Source organism: Nomia melanderi, chromosome 5 (genome assembly GCF_051020985.1).
Source record: "Nomia melanderi isolate GNS246 chromosome 5, iyNomMela1, whole genome shotgun sequence".
NCBI classification, from domain to species: Eukaryota; Metazoa; Arthropoda; class Insecta; order Hymenoptera; family Halictidae; genus Nomia; species Nomia melanderi.
Genome location: NC_135003.1, coordinates 18543098 through 18562921, shown reverse-complemented (window position 1 = coordinate 18562921; position 19824 = coordinate 18543098). Strand labels below are relative to the sequence as shown.

The 19824-nt window shown below is 50.1% G+C and overlaps 1 protein-coding gene across 3 annotated transcripts in view; it reads right to left on the bottom strand.

The window, feature by feature from the left end:
• The window catches only part of Wdr62 (WD repeat domain 62), a 104675-nt gene that overhangs the window by 54430 nt on the left and 30421 nt on the right, over nt 1–19824 (bottom strand). For all 3 annotated transcript variants that reach the window (XM_031971386.2, XM_031971385.2, XM_031971387.2), the window contains one exon: nt 5378–5529. In XM_031971386.2, coding sequence (XP_031827246.2) covers nt 5378–5461 — 84 coding nt within the window. In that variant the 5' untranslated portion in view covers nt 5462–5529. The remainder of the gene's footprint in view (nt 1–5377; nt 5530–19824) is intronic.

Here is a 19824-nt window from a genome sequence, read left to right as displayed (position 1 = left end):
TGCCGATTTCGCGATCGTTTGCATACGAAGACGGCGCTTACGTCGTTAACGAGTCGACCGCCTTGGTGGCCACCGAACACCGGAGCTTCCAATTACTTGGAAACAATCGGATTCGTCAGCCGACTGATGTTAAGAACGCTCGTTAGTGGAAGTAACAATGTAACGCACGAATTCATAAATACCGAATGATCGGTAACTTGTCAGTTTTTATCTTCGCTACGACGGAACAAGCGGTACGTAGAATGCTCAAGTTTTCCACGGACTAACCGACGCACTCGTTTATCGGCGCTGCGACGAGCGCGTCATTCCGACGTTCTTTTCGTTGGAACGCATTAAAGAGGATTTCATTTCGCCCTGATAATTTTGGGATCGACCTCGAGTCACGAACTGAATTACGTGGGAAATCGCGTTCGGCGAGGATTTGTGTAGACGTTTAAACGTTTGCATTCCAGTCGCCACTTAATTTGATAGAACGTTATAAAATCTAGTTTAACATTAAGCCTTGTATAACGCATCGACACGTGAAATATTCAAATATCGTGAACCGAATCAACCGTGTTCCTTAATTTGTATGAAACACATTAAATATCGGTAGCTTATCAGAAAATCGAATCTTATTAGTGGAAACCCTTTGGAATGCCGAGGGTTGTTCAACGGAAATACGATATCGATTAAAACGTCCGATGTTCGGAATGGAACGGTCGATCGCTCGCGAGGGTGAACTCCGCAGACGAAAATGGATCGAGCGAATAATTCATTCAAGCGCCGATCTCCGTGTCCGTCGCGCGGAGCCGGGGCTCTCTTCCGCTTCCGGAAATTGTCTGCCGCGAAGATTCGACGTCGGACGAGACCCGAGCCTCTCAATTATGTATTCCGTCGGAGCGGCGAGCGTCGCGGACCGACTCGGAACATTAACTGTTCGTTTGAGTAGAGATCGAACCCGTTAACACTCGCTGGCTGCCGCTAGAAAGAAATTAGAGACGCGACTCCAGTCGAAACGAGAATCTTTCCTGCGTACCGAAAGAATTCGGCAATTAAGTCACCACTCGATTGATGCATCAGAATTGTAAAATTGTATTTAACATTAAGACTTGAAACGTGGAAATAAAATATTGTTCCTCTTATTTTACGAATAGATTCCTCGTTAAGTTTAAAAAAATGCCATCTACATCTCATCAAAATAAATCGAATATTTCTAGTGACAAATTTTCAGAGTGCAAAGGGTTAAAAAGGGGTTCGATGAAGTTTCGGCGTGGATACTTTGATCTCGCGATTACGAGTGCTCGACGACGATTAACAGATGCTTTCTCGATGCATCGATAGTATCGGCGCGTGACATACGAACATCAGATTCTATCGAACTGCTTCGACGGCAACGTCGAAAGCGCGAACCGTTCGTCCGAATCGAGATCGAACTCGTTAAATGAACGAACGGCGAATTAGCCCGCGGATGTTCGATTCGGCAGAACGCGAAATATAAGGCGAGGCGAGGCGAGGCGAGGCGCACGCTCGGTGCATCGGGAAAGAGTCGCGTGATAAGAAGCAATTCTATTAAAAGCCGGCGCGCACGCTCGCCCGCTCGCGGGTAGTAAAACTCGGCGCTATATTGGAAGGGACGTAAAAGGGCCGTTGGCAAGCAGGGCCGCGCCCCTTATTAACCATTAACCCCAGACGCAATAACGCCTAAAAGGTTTATAGAACCGCCGTTAGGAATTACGGACCGTCCGTCGCGGCTGTCTAACGCGACTTCCATTCGTTTCGGAGAATCGCTTATCGCGAGACGATCGTCGCAAAGAAACGCTCGACACCCCCGCGATTTATACCTTGTTCCTTAACCCTTCGCACTCCAAGTCACGGCGGAGTTGAAACATGTCACTATAAACTATACAACCTTGTCCTTAAATGTATTATGACATTTGTATTTAGAACCAATAAAAAAGAATACATATTCTTCCTCAGGCGTATGAGTACTAAATAATTAATCGGAAGAAAATTATAGGTACTCACTAAAAATATTCAACATTCTCCGATGAGATACAATGTTCTTTAAAACTAATTAATGAGAGAACATATATCAATCATACAAAGTTCAATATTATATATAAGACTTTATAATTTTGCGAATCAAAGCAAGTGGTGACTGAGAGTCACCTCTCGAGTGCAAAGGGTTCAAGTTCAGTTTGAGAAATTCGCGGGTCCCAGCCGGTGCCATAAGGCAAGGGTTATGTCCATTGATCAATCCGTGGAGTTTCTTCCGGCGAAAAAATCAATGCTATTTGCTTCGACCCCGCCCAGAGGCACGCCAACATCGCGGGGTCGAATGAACCGCATCGATTCGCGACCGAACCGCCGCGAGATCAAAAGATCAGCCGCTGGGAGCGTCGAGGAAGAATCGCCGGTGTGTCGTACCGTTAGACAAAACAGGAAGTCGTAGCTAGTGATGGTCATCCGATTCTCCCTCTTCTCCTCCGCTTCTATCGCTAGCCGGCTAGCCTAGCTCGCTGTTTCTCGCAGAGGATTTCCGAACGGCACGAACGAGCGTACGATTTCTCGATCGAGGAGTTTCTCACAGCAGACTCTATTATTCTTTGTTCGCAAAATCACCTTGTTAGTTCGTCTGCATTTCACGCAATAATTCCGAGCAATTTAGGCTGCCAATCAGGTCTCAGGCAGAACATGAAACCGAGGAGCTGCGTTACAACTCTTTACTCTAATTGTTCGAAACGTAGTTCCGGAAAACCGATCGTCGTATCATCGACGAATATTGGAACGTTTAAAATTCGAAGCCGGCCGGAAAGCTTCTCAAAGCGGATAGAAGCTCGTTCGTTTCGCAATTAGCAACGTAATCGCGGAAGGTAAGCTCCGGCGAGCGGTCGGCCGGGAGAATGGCATTGGCCCTTTCGAGAAAAAGTAAAAGCAGAGGGTTGTCTGGGCAAAGTGTGTCGAACCCGGTCGACGACCCGCGCCAGCTGCGACCCGTTCACCTGTTCCGCGACTGCGTTGCAAATGAATTTCGCCGAGGTCTCGGTCATCCGGCTCCCGAATTCTGGACGGTCTTCCGATATTCCGGGGCAAAGCACTCGGAGATTGTTTGGGAATCGATGCTAACCGAATTACCGGAGTTCTAAGACCTCGGCCGGCCGAGAATCTCATCGGTAAATTAGCGGGAGCTATTCTCCGATGGGGGAATCAGCGATTTTCGAGTTCTCGCGTCCCGATGGGATTGCTCCGCGACATTTTTCTGATGCTTGGGTAATAGGGTACGTAGCATTCGAGAGAATAATGCAATCGCGAAGATTGCTACACCGAAATTCTGCGTCGAGAGCTGGAATCGTGTCGCTTCCAGCGAAAACATAGAGATGGTGCAGAAAGTCGCGAGTCGCCGATAATTTTCGGGTTCGTTTGCACGTTACCGTGAATTTGGGTTTCGCTTTAGCGTTCGGTTAATATATTCGAGAACGTGAAATTCACGAAAGTCCAACGCGATGTAAAATTCGAGTTGGGTTTCAAGTCGTGTACCCGGTGAACGCGGCTAGGTCAGCGAGACATAGTACTAGGCTGATCTAACAGAGAGCGCGAGTCGTCATAGTCTTCGCGGGCACGGATCAACTGGTAAGGCAGACGGTATGTTTATCGACGACCACTTGTTCCACGATCAAATCAATCATCGCGAATCAAGCTTGCGAATTTATAATTGAAACGACGGATGACATCAACGTCGATTCGAAGCAATACGTATTGTCATTTATATTTTCAAGACAAACACTGAAGAATCTTATTTCGTAGAATCGTAGTTTCGTCATAGTTCTTGTGTTACATGATTACTAAATGTTTCGACTTGATACCGATCGGCTGGTTGCAATCGTTTGCAACAATTCGGAAGAGTTGGCCATCGACGCATGGCCAACGCGGAAAGAAAAACGACGTAAATAAATGATTGCATATGCAGATTAGTTGCTCGATCTCTATAGGCTTAAGATAAGCTTTCAAAGAGATTGTTTACAGACGCGTAAGCGTGCGAGCAGGTGTGGTCCTGCTTCCGAAAGCAGTGTTCTCCATCTTCGTACAGCACAACTGGAAAAGTTTCCATCTAAACGACGAATCCTGTTAGACTAGTCCTTCGAGGAACAACGTCGAAATGCGAATGAAAATTTCCAGCCGGGCTTATCGCGAAACGCGAAGCCGAGGAAGCTAATCTCGGTGCTGCTGGCAAGCGGTGCAAGTGCAAGCGCTGCGCGACGCGGTTCGCGCGTGGATAAGAAACCCGATCCTCGACTGGGAAACATCACCGAGAGGGAACGCGTGGAAGCGACCTACTACATTTCAGTATCGTCGAATTCTGTATTGCTTCAGAAACATCGCAATAATTAGGACGGGTTTTAGGATAGGTAAACATGGAACGAGGGTTAATCAACCCTTTGCAACGGACAATATTCAATATTGAATTCTCAATTACACAACATGTATCGAATCAAATGGCAGTCGAGCGTCAGCTCTCTGCAAAGGGTTGATGCGGTATCGATCACAGTTGAAAGATATCGCAGGCACGAGGTTAATCATCGAGGAAACCAGTGCATCCCCAATGTCTTCCTATTCTCCAACAGCTCGCTGCCATTCCAAACAATTGCATCGCTGACATACAAGAGATTCGGCGATCGCGAGGTGTATCGTCTAAGAAAGGACAGCGCTTGTAGGATGAGCCGACGAGTAAGGCGCACGGTTGACGCTCCTCGACGTCATCGTCGAGAGATAGAGGAACCGAGTCCTCGAAAAAAAGGAGAATCGCGTGACGTCACCGCAGCATCGACAGGGATGCATAATGTGCATCCGGCGCGCGTCGAGAAGTCGACACGGTCGGGCTGCGGCTATTGTCTTCCGATCCGCTACGGGGAACCCGCGTATCGCGGCGCGTACGTCCGACCGATCGTCCCGTCGCTTTCTATTTCCGACGATCGAATGGACAACGCTCGAAACTTTGGATAAGCCGAGGCGGTGGCTTAGTCGGAATCGCGGTCGGGACGGATAAACCAGCAACGCCGCGTATCTGGATGATTTATGCGGCGATTGTCTTCGGACAGATACGAGGTAAAAGTGCTCGGCAAGAAAGGGAAATAGACTTGTTAAGAGCCAGCTGGTAAAAGAGCATTCCTTTCTTTAACGCGAGTGGCACCGATGTAAGTCTTCTCTTGTCGGCCGACAGGTATCCTACAGCTTTCAGAATTTCAGACGCGAAAGTACAGACTACAATGGAGTACGAGGGAAACGGTTCGGCCGATTCCATGGCGACAGGGTTGAACCGATGTGCCGCATCGATTTATTAAGTGGACCTAATTAGAAACCAGAGAACCGGGAGGGGCTCTCCCGTCCGCTTACTCACCCTGTCCTGAATCCTGACGTTCTCCTGACCCCTCTTCAGGTTAGGAGCCCGTAGGACCTTGCTCGTAACTGGTGGTTCCATCATGATGATAGACTCTGCTCTCTCGTCAGGATTTCATCCCTGATGGAGACTCTGTCCTCTCACTTCATGTTCTGCAACGGAGAAAACGGTGTATCGTTAAAAGATGCCATAGGGAAACTGGATCGATTCGTATTGTAGACGGTTCGCCCTTTTGCTCGTCGATACTTGGGGTCTGAGAGATAGACCAGGCCCATTGACAAATTTATGAGCAAGGGGACCACTATGACCTGGGTCACGTACGCCACCGACTGAGTTTTCCTTTTTGGAAAAGCAGTTAGTCGCCGTTATATTTAACCTGACTACGGACTTAATTTTTATTTTAATAGCCCTACAATGATAGCTGCAGAAGACATTCGAAATGCTTTCGATCTATTCGGTGGTACCAACGGCCACGAGCAAAGACGAGGATCGGAAAAATCGGTTGGGAAGCTGGATGTCGGAGGCAAAAGTGTAGAAACGGAAGCGAAAGGATCAGTGCACGGAGCATAATTGCTGCCGTATCGGTGGACACCGGACGGTCGTGAAGCAATCTGGATTAAGCGGGAAAGAGAGGGAGGGGAGAACGGTGTCACCATCCGCGGCTGGATCGGCGATAAATAGCAGGTCGTTGGGCGAAAGTAAGAGTAAAAGGTGCGCGCGCGTGCGGCGTTGCCCGCGCTCTCGCTCGCGATCGTGGGAGATCGAGACCTACGCGAATTCCAGCCGGACCGGCACAGCTGGTGGTTGCAAACGCGAGGAATGGATAACGGTATGCACGGGAGTTAACGGAAGATAATGCGCGAACAGGTACAGCCAGCTAGCCCGCCAGGAGGATTCCTCGAATGTCGACCTCGCCTCTCTCGATTTCTCTCGCTAACGCCTCCGAGCATTGCGCCGAACCGGTGCAGCCTGCGGCATTCTTATCGGGCTTACGCCGGCAACCCCTTGCTATCCGGGCTTCTGATTTTCCTGACCACCTCGGCTATCCGTGTTATCTCGCGGATTCGAATTCACCGAATGCTAACGGTACTTCGGTCATTCGAGTTTATATAGTAGCAATTATTCGGTTGCATAGCAAATGTCCGAGTTTTACATGATACGACGATGACATTAGGAATGATGATGTTAGGGAAGGGTGATGGCGAGATATTTGAGGGAATTCGGCGGTGATGTTCGCAATGTTCACACGACGACCATGAACCACGAGAAAAGTTTCGTGCTACAGCGACTGCGAGAAGGGACACGGATACGGCTTCCACCGGCGGCCAGAGAACAGTTTAGCATGACACGAAATCGATAAAGCACGATATTAACCCCTCGTTTCTTATAGCCCTGTCAGCAGCTAATGGTCGCCGGGGCTGGCGTCCAGGAATTGCCGAGATACGATCCGAGGGAGGCGGCGCGGACGAAAAAGTTGCTTCCTCGAATATACGGACCGACAAAAAGAGGAGGCGAGGCGCAGATTTCGCGTCTGTTACGGCCGCTCGATACGTCTTTATCTTCGACGGAGGATTGGCGTCACGAATTGGCGTAGCTTATCCTTCGCTTAGATCTTGGACGTTACAAATTTTCAAACAGACGATTAGGGTATGTATTCGTGTGACTCTATCAATAAGAATCAACGTAAACGTTTACCAAATAATATTCGTAAACTTCAATGTCAAGTTGACGCGCTCTATAATCCTACTGTTATGGAACTCTCGCCGACGTCAACGGTAAAACTGCGTTACGACGCCACTTTCGACTAATGCAGTTTCCAAGCGATCCTTCCGTTGACGCGGATCGCTCGCGAAAATAGGAACGCAAGCGCCGAAAGTCCCGGTTCCGTTTTTATCGACATACATTACGATCGCCGGGGATCTCGACCAGCTAACGACTTTTTAATTGCATCGCGGGCGGCCCGGAAATTGCGCAACGCTCGGCGATAGTTTTATTAGACAGCTTTAATTGCAACTTCGGATCACTTCCCTAGGGAGAAGTCGGCGGGCTCGTGAAACGGACCGCGCACCCGAGGCTCGCGAGCGCAACGTTACACGGGACGAGATAAAGAAAGGTGGTCCCGTAGCCTAACAAATCCGCGGTTCGCCGAGCTCCTTTCGTCCACTCATCGGATTCCGATAATCGATACATCGACTTCCGTTAACCCGTTTTCTCCCTAAACCACCTCCGTTTCAGCTTTAAGCATTCCAATCAGCGGGATTTAAGTACATCAATGAGAAGTCTTGTAACTCGCAGCCTCACGGTCACCAATCGCGATAGAGTTCTGTCGGTGAATATTCCGATTCGATATCGAATCTCGTTACAGTGGTTTTCAAAGGATATCGCGAAAATTGCTCGCGACCTTCGCAGTCGGTTTCATTGAAACGCTGTGAACGGAGGTACTCCGATGAAAACTCCGCGTCGACTGCACGGCAGTCTCGACGGGCGTTCGTTCGGCGGTCGACGTGTTAACGCGGTGAAAAAAGTTGATTCGCAAACGATCGCGACGAGTAACGGGGGAAACAGCGCGGAGCGGAACTTCCGAAAAAGCGAGGACCGCGACGAAAGCTGGAAAAGGAAGAGGAAGACGGTCGATAGGCGCGCGTACTCGTGCATACCGAGCCAATTACCGGGCGCGTTTTAGCGGGCGCGTTGCCGGGTTCGTTGTCGACGGGATTTATGGGCTGCAAAGCCTCGGGGCCGGGAGAACGCGAGCCGCTGTCGGCTCGTGGCATCGTTAAACGCGTCTTTAACGGACCGTTGATGAGATTTGTCCATTAATACGTATCGGGTGTCGCGGGTTCCGCGACGCTCTCTCGCTCGCCCCGACGGGGAGAAGCCTCGGGAGCCTGTCCTGTTCCCTTCCGTTCTATTCTGTTCTGTTCTGTCTTGTCCTGTCCTGTCCTGGCGCCGAGCCAAATATTCGAAAATTTAGGGGACGAGGCTGCGGTATTTCGACGGGATCGAGTATCGTCGATTCGATGAAAGTCGCGGCCCGGTTCGCTCCTTCTATAGAGTCGCGGACGGCCTTTCTTTCGCGAGGATCGCGAGGATCCGCTGGTGAAATCGCGTCTGGAGCATCGGGATCGACGGGAACTCGCACGGGAATGTTCGGAGTGCGTCCTGCTTCACTTCAATATTTCATATATGTAAATTATAGTGTACGAGGTTTAATATTAAACATCGAACTTAATAATTCTACCGTGAAATCGAGCGACGAAGAGTCATTTCTCGAGTGCAGACGGTTGAATCTCGACGATGAGCTTTTTTATCAATATCCCATCTACAACCTCCAACGAAGCATCGAATCTTGGAAAGGTCGAGCCAGGATTTCCAATTTTCGAGCGACACGCGCTGCTCGATTCCCGTCGGACGACGCGCTCCGAGGCACCGTGCTCTCGTGAAAGGGTGAAACTTGGCGCGCGGCTATCTCGTGGATATAATGAGTACGAGACCCCGGTGTGCTTTACCCTCGCGCTTGGCACCGGCTCAAAAAATCCCTTCTCGCCGATGGGAAAGCGACCGTCGAGCTTCTGTTACGTTTCGAGGGTCGAGATTAGTTTTACGCGACGCGTGTTTCGGTCGTCCGTCGGAAACGGACAACGCGTTAAAAGCTGGATTTGCGGGCAACGAAACACGATAGCGCCGTTCCGCGGCGATCTAATAAAACTCGTCGAGCGACGGCAGTTGACCTCTTGACTCGCAATATCGTGTCGGACTCGCGGGGAAAATTGCAGTCGGAGGACAGCAAATCTAAATGCGATTACATCTCTTCCAGTTCAGGTTAAATGTCGTTCTTCTATGAACAACTTTCAATCGTCGACGTAAATGTGCGGACAGGTCGAACCTACGATTCTTGTTCCTTTCTAATAAATGCTTAACGATAAAATGCCAAATGATTCGATAACTTAGTTCGAAGCACCGGAGAACTTTCAATAAAATATGAAACTGTACTGTGAGTAACTTGAATTTCCCAAGGTGGGTTAAAATATACACCACTATGCATAAACAGCTAAGCAAACGGTGAGACAGTGGTTAATCCACCTAATCCCAAAGAATTAACCCTTTGAACTCCGTAGGCTCCAATATTGCACCAGTTATAATATTAGACATTTGAATAAATCTTAAAGAAACTACCCTAGATTACAAAACCATCTGGAGTGCTAAGGGTTAAAGGTTAAAAGGGAGGGTCGCGACACGGGTCTCGTGATAAGGGTTGATACGCGAGATAAGATACGAATAAAAGCGGATCGCTTCGTTTTCAACGTTGAATAGACTGATCGACAGGACGCGCAGTTAACAAGAAACTATCGGCGACCTTCGATTTGAATGTCATCGATGCCAATCGTCACTCAATGCCCGCAACGAGCACGCCCCTCATGGTAAATGGTGCATCGCCGAGGCGTCTATTCTTTTCGTTCAAGAGACAGGTCGTCGTACCAGATAGGAGCGAGCCGAGCGTTTACTCGATTCACTAGGCCAAGTAATAGCGGCCTATTAATTTCAAATACGAGCGCACGCATCGCATCGCGTTTGTCCGGTACGTCCGATGCTTCGAACTGTATCGATTTCCGCCTTCGCGATCCGCGCCCAATCGAGATCGCCGCATCCGCTACGCGACGATCCCTTCGAATATCGATTCCGATATAATTGGGCCTATTTCGATCGTGATTCGTCAGCTGTCATAAAATTCCTATTAAGGTCAATCTGGGCGAGGTGGCCTGATGACATTTAAATTGTCAAATGTCCTCTATTGTTTCGAATAACATTGACTTCTTACGTGACATTAACAGTTTAGTTTAGATAGTGGGAAACCATTTTCCTGACTCGCCCTACGGCGAAAGTAAGCTAGACTAATATTCCTCTTTTCCGTTTGACCCGATTGAATCCTCGCGGCAATGTTCCATTTCTATAGACAATAGTATTCTTACCAACTAACCAGCGATTCTCTCGTAGAGCATAGAAGCTACAAATTAAACCTAGGAACGTCGTCTATAAAAATGTAGATTCGCGTAGATATTCAAATGTCGGTCGTAAGTAACGATGAATAATACATAATTCGAGGCAACGGACTAATTTCATGCCTTATAATAACGAGCGAAACTCGCGGCGAATACTTTACACCGAATATAATGAATATAAATACCATTCTTCACCGGCGAATGTTTAACCTTTAGCAGAAACTCCCTCCCACGATGAATATGTAACTCCTTGTTCCACCGGGGAATTAATAACCGGACGATCCTCGTAATCGAAATCGGGGAGAAAAACTCGAATCCCCTTCGCATTGAAATCGAGCAGGCTTACAAGATGAATCGAAACACCGCGCGCGTCTAGTATTTTCACTTCGCGCCGAAAGCTCTCGTTTCTAGACGCGTCGCCGCGGCAAAGCGTTCGCCGTTAGCGCGGATCAAGTCCGAATCCCGGTCCGATCTCGTTCTATCTTCGCCCGTCGAGAACAAAAGGCAAGCAAGGAGCTGTGCGCGGCCCGATAGCGTGTATCGGGTCTAAACGAGGAAGAGCCGAGCGAATGACCGATCATCGAGCAGCTGCGAGGCTAACCCGCCCGAAATTTCCGTAACCCGGCGACGTTAAAATAGCGAACGAGTGTGCGTCCCCGTTGACCGACCCGGTGAAATTTCGTTTCGCAATCGAGCAGCGTGCCGCTGATAGACCTCCGCCGAGGAGTCCCACGACACTTGGCCAACGTGGGAGACGGCGAAACAGGTACGATTACTTCACGGACCGGAACACACCTCTAGCCGTCCCAAGAAAGTGGTTACGTTTCGTCCGCGTTTTCACCGGCGCGGCGCATTTGCATTCCCGGACAGGATCAGAGAAATCTAATATATATCGAGAGGCTGGCGGCTCCAGCTTTCCTAGAGCCCGCGAGCAGCCGCTCCGACGCGGAACCAAGCGGCCCGTGAACGCGTTTCCGCGGATTCCTCGTTCCGCGTCGATATCGAGTCACCGGGAATCGAGTTTCGAAACGCGCGATCGCTGGAAACGATTCCGCTGACGGGCGAAAACGTCTACGACGCTAGGAATCGAAAGATGCGAAGTCCTCTTGCGAGACGGATGGAGACGAACGGATTTTCGTTGGCGTTGCGAGTTTTCGACGTTCCATGTCGCTGCGATTTCGCGTGGGTAACGCGTATTCGCCGAGTAGAGCGGAGTTTTATGAAATGTATATTTCGAGAATATTGTTACAAGAATCTGCGCAAGCCTTGTATGGCAGAATTGGAGCGGAGTACCGATCGGCAGCGTAATGGGATCGGATTCTAGAATGCTCGTGTCTCGCAACTTTGGGGTCCTTATATAGAGAATATGGAGAAGCAGGGTCTCGTGGGAACTCTGGGCAAAGGGACGAAAGCGGGGTCAGAGACACCTATAGGTCATCCAACAGTTTCATGAACTAATTTCAAGGAAAATTGTATAGAAAAACGATAAGCTGCCACGCGAAGCATCATTTGTCGGTGTCAGGCGTTAGATCCCGTGCTCGAGGAGTCATCAGCGAATATTGCAGTTGCGTGCGATTTTTCAAACATTCGACGTGCCATTATCGTTAACGTGATTATCGTGGAATATTGCGCAAGGACGAGATTGGAACTCGACCCAGAAGCTGAGGCTAGAATTGAATCGGAGCTATAAATAAAATGTACGAGAAATAATTGCGAGTAGAGGCTCGCGCGAGTAAACGCGACGACGCTCTCTCGAACGTTCACTTCGAACCGATCGACCGCGGCCGACGCCGAGGAGCGCGGCAGCGACTTTAATTACTAAAGATAATGCCCGGCGGCCTAGTTCGCGGATCGGTCCCGCATTAGCACGAATTTTGGCACATTTCCATTCGCGTCGCAGGCTAATCCGACCACCGCGACGAGACTTCTCGCCCCACAAACGCCGCTGATTAAAACCACGACAATCGTGCCTGGACAAACGGTTTCGGACTCTGGCTCGGGATCAGTGGGTCAGACGTTGCTTAACGCGTCGGGGTGTAGTATCGGTTCCGCGCGGCTGACGATTCCTTGTCCAAAATTAAACGTTCGTCTCCACGGCGGCGCATCCGAGTGACATTTCGAACGAAATCTCGATGGAATCTACGGGAGAACAGATTCGCAGGAAACCTGGAGCGACGTCATCGCAACGATAATCGCTGATTCGTTAGCTTCCTTCAGATAAGAAATGAATTCTGGGTTTCAATGGACGTTGGCGATGAACTCTTTCATATAAAATCTGTAACTCTTCTACCTCGCTGAGACAATTAGCAGTAATGACTGTTTGATTATTCGACTACCTTGTAACCATAGCCAACAGTCTCAACGAATAAATGAATAGATAGAAATAATAATTCCAGCTGTTCAATCTTCCGAGTAAATCCACGGAAAAATAACTCGGTGAAAAAAGGTTATCGACCTCTGGCATAGACGAACGGCGAGAATGTAGGGAATCTTTACGCGACAATGCATCGGTCACTGTCCCCTGGTTCTGGCAACGGAGGCCCGGATTTAGTCGCGAGCAGATCGCCCGATGCATCGGGATGCATTCGGGAAGGCATTCAAACGTCGAATGCTAGATTAAACGGGCGCGCGTCGGGTTCGCGTGGAAACGTTGCGCGCGACGAAAGGAACGCGGCCAGCACGAGATATATTTTTCCGCGCCGCTAATCCCATTCATCGCTTTTAGACCGCCGCTCGAGATTACCGCGAGCCACTTTCTTCGCGTATAACGTCGAATATTCTCAGGTGGTGTGGGAAAACCGCCGCGGACAGTCACTTCGGTTCTACTCGTCGATAAACTTACGCAACCAGCTGCGAGATTAGTTTTTGCCTCGCGGTCGCACAAAGATCGACGTGTTTACGATTTAACTCCGGACAGGCGAGCTATCTGCGCATGATCGCGCGTGATCGCTCCTTCCTGGTGCCGTTTTTCAGGCAACATTTCCTCCGAAGCGGGAACGATCCTTCAACGCCGATCGCCGAGACGCGTCTCGCGGCGGAACAATGTTTTCGCGGTTTGTCGCTTTCGGAGAGATTTCGGAAACTTCTGTAGTCGCGTTCGATTGGAAATGAGAAATGAGGAAAGGTCTCGAGAATATTTCAGTGGCAACGAAACTTTCGTACTCGTTAATAGTAGATAAAATCGATCGATCTCGACGCGAACATTTACCGAATAATGTTTGCTGTGTTCAACACTGAATTCAATGAACTGAGATGAAACACTTCAGCTCAACTCGAAACACTCGATCGAAACTGATCGAAGCTGCAAGGCGAGCCGATATCGCGTTCGGCGAGTATCGGTGCGAGCGACGGTCCTAGCGGAGTCGAATGAATCGGCCCGAAAAAGCACTCGATACCGGTATCATAATCTGACATAACCGCGCTAAATATAGAAGTAACGCGGCAGGTGTAGCAGCGGCGTGTTTACGTAACGCAGACGTAGAAACGAGAGAGGCGAGAATGCGCGGTGCGCAACGACGATGCGAGCGCGCCGCGTATTTATACCGGCCGCAACGTTAACGAGCGAATCCCCGAGCGGAGGAAAGTTTTCGCGGAGCGTGAACTTTGTTACGGGGCACCGGAGATCTGGATGGAAACGCGAAAACGGAGCGGACCGTCGGGGCAGACGGTCTTCCGGTGCGAGTCCTCCTCCGCCGGCACTAGACCAGACCAAACGTCTCGCGAGAGATCACTCGTGGAGGCTTTCACCGTTCCCCGGAACCGGAAGCGGCTAACCCAATTCGCCGGCACGCGAGTCATTCGCGTTATCGGCCGCGTGGCTGTCTGAAAATTTCTCGCGCGACAACCTCTCGAATCGAGCGGGTTACTCGCTGGAGCGTTTCGATGAAACGGAAAGTGGAGAGAATTGATAAGGAGAACGAAGCGGATAGCAAATCGTACGTTAAGGGAAACTGAACGAATGTTTGGATCTTCGTGTCGCGAATGAGAGACGAGGAACGAAAAGATCATTTCCGATGCAACGAATGCAGCTCCGGTCTATTCTACTCGTCCAGTTCGAGAAAGTTCAAGTAAAGAGAGCGGTGTTTGTCGTCGGGCGCGAGAACGAATCGAATCGATCGAGAAGTTGGTTGAAGCGGAAGTTAAGAGGTGAATTTAAATGTCAACTTCGAGTCGCGAAAGCCGTTTGAAAATTCATGAAATATGGAGGGTCGAGTGTCAATCGAGCGATCGGCTGTTCCGACGAAGAAGCGAACGCGTCAATTAGGATGGCTAATAGCGAGAGCTGCGAGGAGAATATGAGCTTCGACTTCGAATGTTGAGTTTCGAGCCGCCAGCACGTCCCACGGTTCTGCCGTAGAACCGTGTTTACCTATCGGTCTACCTGTTGACTGTGTTTAGCAAGCTGTCGGCGGGCTAGCTATTTCGGTGAGCCAGCAGCAAAGTCACGAAGGTAAGATACACACCGTCTTCCCGGAAGCTCGTTACCGAGCTTAAATTTCATACTGATGCCTCGGTTAGCTCTCCTAACGCTCGCTTAGGAAGATCTTCATCCCGTTTTCTACTTAAACGCGAATCACCCTGAATCGCTGCTGCCCGAAGAACGACGAAAGTTACCTGCGAATATGCTTCCGCGAAGTTTAATCGAGTAAAGTGAAACTTCCTGTTGAACTTCCCTTTGAAAAGTCTGGAGAAACTTTTTACCCAATTCAATATTCGACTCTAGTTTAACTAGTTTACTCTATTTTAAAGTTAGGATTCGACACTGGAGTAACAGCTGAGAAGATAGACCCACTTAGAGTTTTTAGCGCAGCACCGAAAACACTCGATTCGACTGAAATCTCTTCACGTGACTTTTGTCAATTTTTAACTGGGTTGTAATTACAACAATTAAGGAGTACCACACTAATTATTCGAATCGTATCAATGTTATACAGAATTCACTCTTAATGTATCACTATCTACGTTACTGGCATTTCAAATTCAACATCTCGATAATCGCGGATTTTCGAACATCGAAGCCGCGATCTTTTAGAGCGCGGCGTCCCACTTCGCGCACCTTCGATTCCGATTTACGGGGCCCGCTCCCCTTTCGCTCGCGGAGCCGATGCATTAGTCAACGGCGGACAAAGTACGGAGGGATTTAAACGAGCGTAAATCTCGCGGCGCGCGATTTACAGTCGCGTCGTCGGCGTGCTCGCCGGGAGTTTCGCGCGCCGCTGGAAAACGGACCGGGCCGTCAGCGGCGCGTACGGTGAAATGTCGTAAAGGGAGCGTGAGAATCGTAATGACCCGGCTTCGGTGTGCACGGGAAAGGCACGGACCGCGAATCGGGCCGTGTGTCGTCGTTTCGCCTACGCGCGTGCCATTGTCACGCGATTCACGCGATTCGAGGCAATCCGTTCTCCGCGCGCTCGTCCAGCCAGAATCACGGTCTAATTAATGACGGCCGGCCGATCATCGATCATCGTAGCTGCCTCGGACGATTTCCACCGGCCTGTTCCCCTCGTGTTCCCGTTCGATCTCGACATCGAAGCGTCGATTTGGAATTCGTTGCACGATTACGTCCGCTCGCGTCTGTTCGAACGGATTGCGGGAGGAGTTTTCCTCGAGCGAGAGCGCCGGAGCGAATGTTTGACGTGGGTGTCATAAATTAACGTGGGCCTCGTTGTTTGGATAAGCTTGGGCGTGAGCGAAGAGTGTTTGCGATCGAGCGAGCGCTTCTGAATGCAGAAAAAGCGCATCGCCGAGAGTTTACGCGAGATTTGGGTGGTCGACGGAAACTGTCTGAGACGGAAGACGAGAGAGAGAGAGAATCATGTAAGAGTGGTCGAATTGAGAATGGTCATTGAAGTGAGCATTCGGTGAGTTGCTTTTCTGAGGGAATTGTGAGTCTCGCGACTTCGTTACCCATTTACCTATGCACCGCATAATTTTCTCAAAAATGGACTCTACCATACATACGAAATATTCGCTTGAAAGCGCAGATATCGTAGAACACTGAATCGTACATGAATCCCTTCTGCCGATTAGACGATCCCATTTCACTCGCGAAACGTTCAGACGACAATCCTCCGAACGACGCGCCAGGATCGATGCTCCGTTTCTGTCCCATTATTCCGAGTACCGAGATTCTATGCAAGCCTGCACGACACAGTACGCTCGGCGGCCGATTCACGACGGAAAATGGAGCTCCGGCGAAGGGAAGATCGTCCGGAGGAAACGGGTCATCCTCTGTGTTTGCGGAGGTTCAATCACGGCGTCTTTCCGGCGTTCCGTTGGCCCGAAAACGCTCGCCAAGGGAAAAGGGTCGTCGGGAAGAGGAGAGGGCCGATCGGAAATCGATTTAACCGAGTGCCTCGGATCCGGGCGAGACCGGAGCGCGACTTTTCCTCAGACGACGGGATTAGATCACGTGCCGTAATCGCGTATCGGATTTGAGTTAGGGCGCGATCCCTCAGGCAACGGGCAACGGTTCTCCGTCGGAGAAATTGAAAAACTCCGGCCGGTTCCGGACGCAGCCGAACGCTTCGCGATCCCGCGAACCGACGCCCGTTTTACATCACGATCTTTGGATATCCCCTTATCGAGCCGTCGCGCAATCTTCGCGGCGTCGACGATAAAACCGTGTCATCTACCTCCTGCTCGTTGTACCGTAGATAAGCGACGGTGGCACTCGACTCGAAAACAACGCGGCCGATTATATTCGCCGCTCGAGCGATTTCTGGCACCGTGGAACTGCGACTGCAGTTTCGGCTGCGAGTTTCGAACGTCGAAACCGACGGAGACGCGTCGAAGCACTTCTTAGCGAAATTCATTTGGAGCTGTCGGGGATAAAGTGCTCGATGGTCTGACGCGAGCAATTGTGCAAATAATCGAGCCGAGGAACCGGTGGGACTTCCAGCCAAGATAATTCCTCGCGAAATAGACAGCGAGCAGAGGAACCGTTTTGAAGATTCTTGAACACTTCGCGAATCTACTCGTTGAACCTGACGTTTCGACAGTGAAGAATCTTCGAGATTACGTTTTTATGCAGCATTTACGCGGCTCTTACGCACGAAATCCATCGGAGGAAGGGAACTTACGAGTTCACGCGAAAACGAAGAACATCGCGGTGGATAATCGCGAAGTACTTTCGAAACGAGGCGCGAGACTTCGTTGCGCGGCCTTCGTCTCTATCCTTGAACTCGTAATTTTACGAGGCGCGCGTTACCGTCGCGGTAATTTACGAGACGAGAGTAATCTTTGCCCGCCCACGTTCGATTCGACTTTCGACGCGCATCCCTTTCCAAGCGTCGCTGACGTAACCGACGCGACGCCTAAATAACGATGGAAACACTGAAACCGCCAGATTCGTCGAGACGAGTCGACTCGGATTTGGAATTCTTCGAGGATTGTCGAGACGACACGATTGTTCGGAGAGATAGTCGAATAAATGAATTCCGTGACAGTTCAACGGAAATATAATGGAAAAGAATCATCGACAAATGCGCTCCGATGATTTATATACAAAAATCCAAGACGGTCGACTCGATTGTTCGACGATTCCGTTGTTGCGCGTTACTGCTGTTTTGTTATTCCATCAGTCGCCGGTTACCGCATCGAGGAATAATTAATTACGCTCCGGATGGAAGGATCGGCGGTGTGACGCGTAAGGCGGCAGATTTGCATTCCCTTTTTCAATCGGTTGGCTCGCGCGATTCACGGGAAAGCTTTCTCTTTCATTCAGCCCGCCAATTACGGGACAATGCGAAATAAATTACGTCGCCCGGCGAATTAATCTGTTCCCCATTAATCCGGTGTATAATTAATTAGATAATGGACAGCGCCGATAACGAGCACACATCCTCGTCTCCGACACTCGAAAAACGCGTGGCTAATTGCCAATCGCGCAGATTCGGAGTCGATCGTTTTCTCGTAAACCCGGCTGTTGCGCTGAAGAGATCCGGGATTCGACAAATCGTTTCGATTATCGAACAAACGAAGGAAGCGCACCTTTCTCAAAGGAATCAATTGAAAATTGCCAGGCAGAAGCAACGATCTAAACGGAGAACTAGACGTCGAGAAGTTTTAGAGACCGGAAAAAGTTCATGCGGTTTCCTAAATCAACATTGAAACACTTGAACGTTATCGTAAAACAATTTCATCGGTACAACAACGACACAAACGTCGTTAAAACGAACTCCATTCGTTAAACTAAAGAAATACCGATTGAAATCAGACCTCGATTCCTCGCTAACAAGAAAACTACGACGAACGCTCCCCGAAGTTTCTAAAAATCTGCGTCGTCGTTATATTTTCTCGGCTCAACTTCTCCCCGATACACGGGTAAGTGGTTGAACGTCGGAGAGCTGCACCGCGGGAACGAGAAAAAAATCCTCGTCGAGCGCAGCTTTCGGGACGCTTTATTTTCGGCGAGGGGGGATAGGCGCCGGCCGCGGCTGCGTCGTTTTCCCGGTGGAACGGAGGAGGAGACCGAAGTTCGCGGAAAAGTAATGCGAGTAAAACGGGAAGAAGAAGTTCCTCGGGCAGCTGCTCGTCGCTCGTTCACCGTGCAGCTCGTTACGTCTTTCTCTCACGCTCTGTCACGCGCGATAGATATACATATGTACGTCCGTGCGGTCGCGAGCACGCGATCGCGCACGTGCAATTTCCACCTCATCCCGCTCCTTCCAGTTCCCCCAGCTTTGCCCTGGTTTTCTTATCGCCCACCTCCTGCGGAGCGATCGCTATCCGAGATCGACGCGTCGACGCTTTAATTCGCGTGTTCGCCCATCCGAGAAATTCTAAAAATTCCGGAGACCGTTTGAAATCGTCGACAGCTGGTTTAATCTTTCCGCGAGATCGGTTCGTTAGACGATTTACCCGGTGCGAGAACTTGCGAGCACAGCTCGTCGCGCGATGCGGACGGGTTAAGCGGTTGCCCTGCGATTCCTTTTGTAGCCGGCGTCGAGCGGTGTTTCCCTCCGCGAGCGATTAATCGAATAAGAAAAGGCACGCAGGCGGCAGAAATTGAAGCGCATCCGTGGCGGAGTTAACGAGGCCGTTTAGAAGCCTCGCGAGTTCCGAAGTTCGGTTGCGTAACGAGCCGGCAAATCTGCCGCCGCGGCTCGAGAAACCGCCATGCTGCGAACAGAGATAGGCGATTGTCACTGCCAAGGTCCCATAGGGGAGACCGATTGCCAGTCGGGCGACTAACGGCTCGGTTAGCCGACGCCTTTGATCTGCCCTCTCTTCCCGCACTGGTTTGTACTTACAACAGCCTCTCTCGCGCGCGCGGAAAACCTCGGTATTTCTTGTTGCCGCCCGCTTATCCTCCGGGCTACTCCCTTCTGGAAATAAACGAGCCCCGGCGACTTCCCGCAAAGGTCTTAACAGGTTTCTCGTGTTTCGCGACACGCCATTTACACGGATGTAACGACTCCTTAATGGAGTGGACGTCTCCGGACG